The sequence below is a fragment of the Penaeus monodon genome, chromosome 11 (genome assembly GCF_015228065.2).
Source record: "Penaeus monodon isolate SGIC_2016 chromosome 11, NSTDA_Pmon_1, whole genome shotgun sequence".
Classification (NCBI taxonomy): Eukaryota; Metazoa; Arthropoda; class Malacostraca; order Decapoda; family Penaeidae; genus Penaeus; species Penaeus monodon.
The window spans coordinates 45895188-45900187 of NC_051396.1; the positions used below are offsets into that span (position 1 = coordinate 45895188).

General features: G+C 39.3%; 1 protein-coding gene across 2 annotated transcripts in view; it reads left to right on the forward strand.

The window, feature by feature from the left end:
- Window positions 1–3906: 3906 nt before the first annotated feature.
- LOC119578986 overlaps window positions 3907–5000 on the forward strand; it is a 2445-nt gene continuing 1351 nt past the window's right edge. For both annotated transcript variants that reach the window (XR_005229229.1, XM_037926679.1), the window contains exons 1-2: window positions 3907–3947; window positions 4512–4643. Coding sequence is in view for 1 of the 2 variants with exons in the window: in XM_037926679.1 (XP_037782607.1) it covers window positions 4512–4643 (132 nt within the window). In the remaining variant the exon portion in view is untranslated. The remainder of the gene's footprint in view (window positions 3948–4511; window positions 4644–5000) is intronic.

Below are 5000 nucleotides of genomic sequence, written 5' to 3' on the forward strand. Positions count from 1 at the left end.
TCTTATTTTTTTTTGCCTTCTGCCTTATTTTCTTTCTTTTCCTCCCGGTTTATTTGATAATAGTATTTATTACTAAATGTCCTTGCATCAGGTAATTAATTGGTTTCTTATGTGGAACACACATACACATACAAACGCAGGCACACACACACACACACACACACACACACACACACACACACACACAATCCTGCAGTGGAATGAACGGGTATCGAATAATATTTATCTATCTACCTATCTAACTATCTTACTATCTATGTATCTATATATACCCATCTATCTATATACGTATCATAATCGGGGTGTAACGCCGACGGGGCGCATGGCCGCATCCACCCTTCGCTACCAGCCACGGGGGTCCTTTCATGGCGAGTGTCCAGGCAGACCCTCGGCCTATCTCTAACTCCTCGCGATAGGACCGGTCGAGCTACCCAAGCCATGACCTCCTGCGTCGTCCCACGGGCTTTCTTCACCCAGGATTGTCACGCAAAGAGACAACCTAATGGGCAGGGCTTCTACAGGGAAAAGAGCTAGGTCCCCATATAGCCTGAGTTGGCGGTCCCGGGTTATGCAAGTAACATCTCCCATGCCAGTCTCATGGTGCAGCCGTCATTTTGACACATGGCCCTGCCAAATGTACCCCATGATCCGGGGAAGGGACTTAGCTACAAAAGGCTTCAAGACGAGATTCCAAGGCACTAGATAGCGTTTTGCTCTATGGAAGCGAAACCTGGACTCTCTCTCTCTCTCTCTCTCTCTCTCTCTCTCTCTCTCTCTCTCTCTCTCTCTCTCTCTCTCTCTCTCTCTCTCTCTCTCTCTACCTACCTACCTATCTACCTATCTATCTATCTATCTATGTATCCGTATATATATACATACATACATGCATATATAATTCGACCCTAAGAAGATGAAGATTCCAGCATACGATCCCTATAGAGTGAAGCAAACGATCCCGCGTCATGAAGGTCAAGCCGGACAGCATGCCATAGGTAATATTAAGTGGATGATGTTAGTACAATAGTCTCTTGCAAAACCAGGAATTTCGCTCGTCGTGGGTCCTGCTTTCCTGTCGCGAACTGGCGTAGAATTATTCCGGTTTACCAGTGTGAATGCGGTGCTGGTTCATCGGTTTACGTATGTTGGTTAGTGAATCTGTGATCTGAGACTCTTGTAGAAAGATGGAAAGTTAGGAGATTACTCTGTCTGTGATAATGAGGAAAATACAAACGTTGGTAGATTGCAAATTTCGTATCTCATCTTTAAACTCTCTTTCGTACTCTCTTTTCTTTTAACTCCTTCTCTCTCCCTCTCTGTCTCTGTCTATATTTATCTACCTCTGTCTCTCTGTTCTTCTAATTATTTCCTACCCCGCCCCTTCTTTCTCTAGCACTCGTTCTTTCTCTTTTCTCTCTTCCTCTGTCTCCGCGTCTGTCTGTCTTTCTTACATTGTCTCGTTCTCCCTCTCCCCCGTCGCTTACTCACCCATTCTCCTTTTCGTTACAATGCTCATTTCTTTATGGTCGTCATCCTCCTCATTTCTCCCTCATTTTCACCCCACCCTTTCTCCTCATTCGCCCCACCCTTTCTCAACCCCCCTTCCCTCATTTCTTCTCCTCTCCCTTCTCCCTTCCCCCCCCCTGACTGTCCCGTTTCTGCGCAATTACACGCACTTGGTCATCTTCCAAAAACAGAACAGCACAAGCTCATCATCTATAACACGTTCTTGACATGCATGGGTCGCTGCACGATCTAAGCCTGCGGTGAAACTTGCGCTGAAGAATGGCCAATCATATCAACAAATATGTAAATAGTTAGTGATGGTGCCTGTAATCATAATCTGTTCGTGCTGATATTACTGTTAATGGTCGTGATTATAATCAAGAGAAGAATGATCAGCCTTATTACCATAATTGTAATATCACCGGCAATGATAAAACTTAAACTCTAAAGAATCCTCAAGAAGATTGAAGAATTAAAACATAAACAAACATATATTAAAATCAAAATAATGATAAAAATAAAGATAGTGATGATGGTTAGTAAGATGACGATAATGATAAAAGCAATAATGATGAATAAGATAACCACAACAACAGTGATCATAGTAATAATGATAATAATAATAACAATGATAAGGATACTGATGATGATAATGATAATGATAAAACAAAAATAATAATAGGAATAATGATATCAAATAATTATTAAATCATTGTAATGTTAATAATAACTGTAATGTTAATAATAATGTTAACAATAACTGATATGATAATGATGATAATGATAATGATAGTAAGAATTAAGATCACAAAACGATAACAATATAATCAAGATAGTAATGATAATAATGATAATGATAATGATGGTAACAGTAATAATAAAAATAATGATAATAGCAATAATGATAAAGATAGTAATGATAATGATAATGATGATAATAATAATGATAATGATGATAATAATGGTGATAATGATAGTAATGATGATAATAAATATAATAGTGATAATGATATATATGATAATGCTAATGAAAATGATAACAGTAATAGTGATGATGATGATACCAATAATAATGATAATAACAATAATAGTGACACTGATACTGGTTGTGATAATGATATTAACAAGAGCAACTATAACAATGATAATAATGATGATTATGTCAACAACAGTGATATTGCTAATAATGATAATGCAGATAATAAGAGAGACGATAAGAATAGTCATAAAGGTAGCAACGATAATAATAATGATGATAATGATAATAATAAGAATGATAATAATGATATTGAAAATTATAATGATAACAATAATAATAATAATAATAATAATAATAATAATAATAACAATAATGATAATAACAATGATAACAGTAATGATAATAGTAATGATGATAATAACAATAATGATAATAATGATAATGATGATGATAATGATGATGATAATGGTAATAATAATAATAATAATAACAATAAAAAAAAAATAAAAAAACAACAATAATAACAATGATAACAGTGATAGTAATAACGATAATGATAAATGTTAGTGTTAAAAACAACAGGCTATTTCAACCATATCATTCAGAACACCCAACATACACAAACAGACCAAAATATCTTATGCAATTTAATACGCAGAAGTACATAATACGTCATACGTCCTGTGCCTCGTCCGCATTCCAGATTCAGGGCTCTTTTGACATCCATGAATGATCTAAGCGGGCGTGGGTTTTGCAAGATGCTGATATTGCACGAGTGGGTGGAAGGGCAGAAGGGTGGAAAGGGGGGGGGGAAGTGGGGGAGGAGGAAGGATGGGAGGAGGAGGAGGGGGAGGAGGAGGAAGAGGAGGAGGAGGAGGAAGAGGAGGAGGAGGAGGAGGAGGAGGAGGAGGAGGAAAATGGGATGGAAGAGAAAGAAGAGGAGGAGGAAGAAGGGGAGAAAGAGAAAGAGGAGGAGGAAGAGAAAGAGGAGAAGAAGAAAAAAGAAGAAGAAGAAGAAGAAGAAGAAGAAGAAGAAGAAGAAGAAGGAGAAAAAGAAGAAAAAGAAAAAGAAAAAGAAGAAGAAGAAGAAGAAAAAGGATAACGATGAGGAGGAGGAGGAGGAGGAGGAGAAGGGGGTGGTGAAGGAGGATAGAGGAAGAGGAGGAGGAGGATAGAGGAAGAGGAGGAGGAGGATAGAGGAAGAGGAGGAGGAGGAGCAGGAGGAGAGGGGATGGTAATGAATATGATGAGGAGGACGCGGGTGATGGAGGATACACAGTAGGAGGAGCAGGAGGAGGGGTATTAGGATTAGGGTAAGGAAGGACATGCAATCACTCCCTCCCCCTTGCCCCCCCCCCTCCAAATCCCCACTTCCCCCTCTTCCCCACGGACGTTAAATACAGGAAGGCGAGACCGAACCAGAGCAGTTGTAACACAGTGAGCGAAGGATTAGGACGCATTCAAGGTAGATATCCCTCTCGGTGTGGGTGTGTTTGTTTGTGATTGTCTTGGTTTGTGTTTGCTTTTGTCTGTGTTTGTTTGAGTTTATGATTGTGTTTGTTTGTGTTATTGTGTTTGTTTGTGTTTGTGTTTTTGTTTGCATTTGTGTTTGTTTGTGATTGTCTTTGTTTGTGTTTGTGCTTGCGTTGGAAAGGTGCTTCTTGCTTTTAATTTTGATAATTTTTGTTGTTCGATACTTAGAGTGAATTAGTGTAGATGTTGACTTAGCTCTATACATGGTTGATTTGATATTTAGATTATAGAATGGTTTTAGAATTTGAGAGATGCAAATAGATGGATATATTTAGTTTATAAGATAGATAGATAGGAGAGAGAGAGAGAGAGAGAGAGAGAGAGAGAGAGAGAGAGAGAGATGGCTGGAGAGACAGGCAGGCAGACAGATAGAAAGACAGAGAAAGAGATACATAGAGAAAGCGAGAAAGAGAACAAATTCACACTTACATTTTCGGTTTTTCTTTCTCTCGCCGGCCACTCACCTCAAACCTCTTTGTCTCTTTTTCCCCTTCAGATGAACATGTTTCAAAGAGCGTTGATCGTCGTGCTCTCCGTGCTGGTGTTCGCGTTTTCCGTCGCGGCGCAGATCGAAATTGGCCGGGGACCCAACTCACTACCAGGTTTCAGGAGCAGACTTGGACACAGGGTAAGGAGAGGTGTCCATAAGTTGTAATGTTCAGTCATCTTTTCATATTTTCCTGCAAATGTTCAAATTTCATTCTAGTCATGTTCATTCTCCATTCAACATACGATGATTATTCCCCCCTTCCACATAAGTTATTCCTTATTCTCCTCGTAATGTGTATTCCTCATTTTACTCGGTGTTCAAACTCCATTATATTCTCGCTCCTTCCTCATTATATTCATAACGTTCCATCTCCATTCTCCTCATAATTCAAAGTCCTTGTTCTGCTTATAACATTCGCTCGGAGAGGAACACGCTTAGTAGGCCGCGGGATGATGCGGTAGGGTGGCCAGCTCCTTTCCACCCCGACTTTTGACC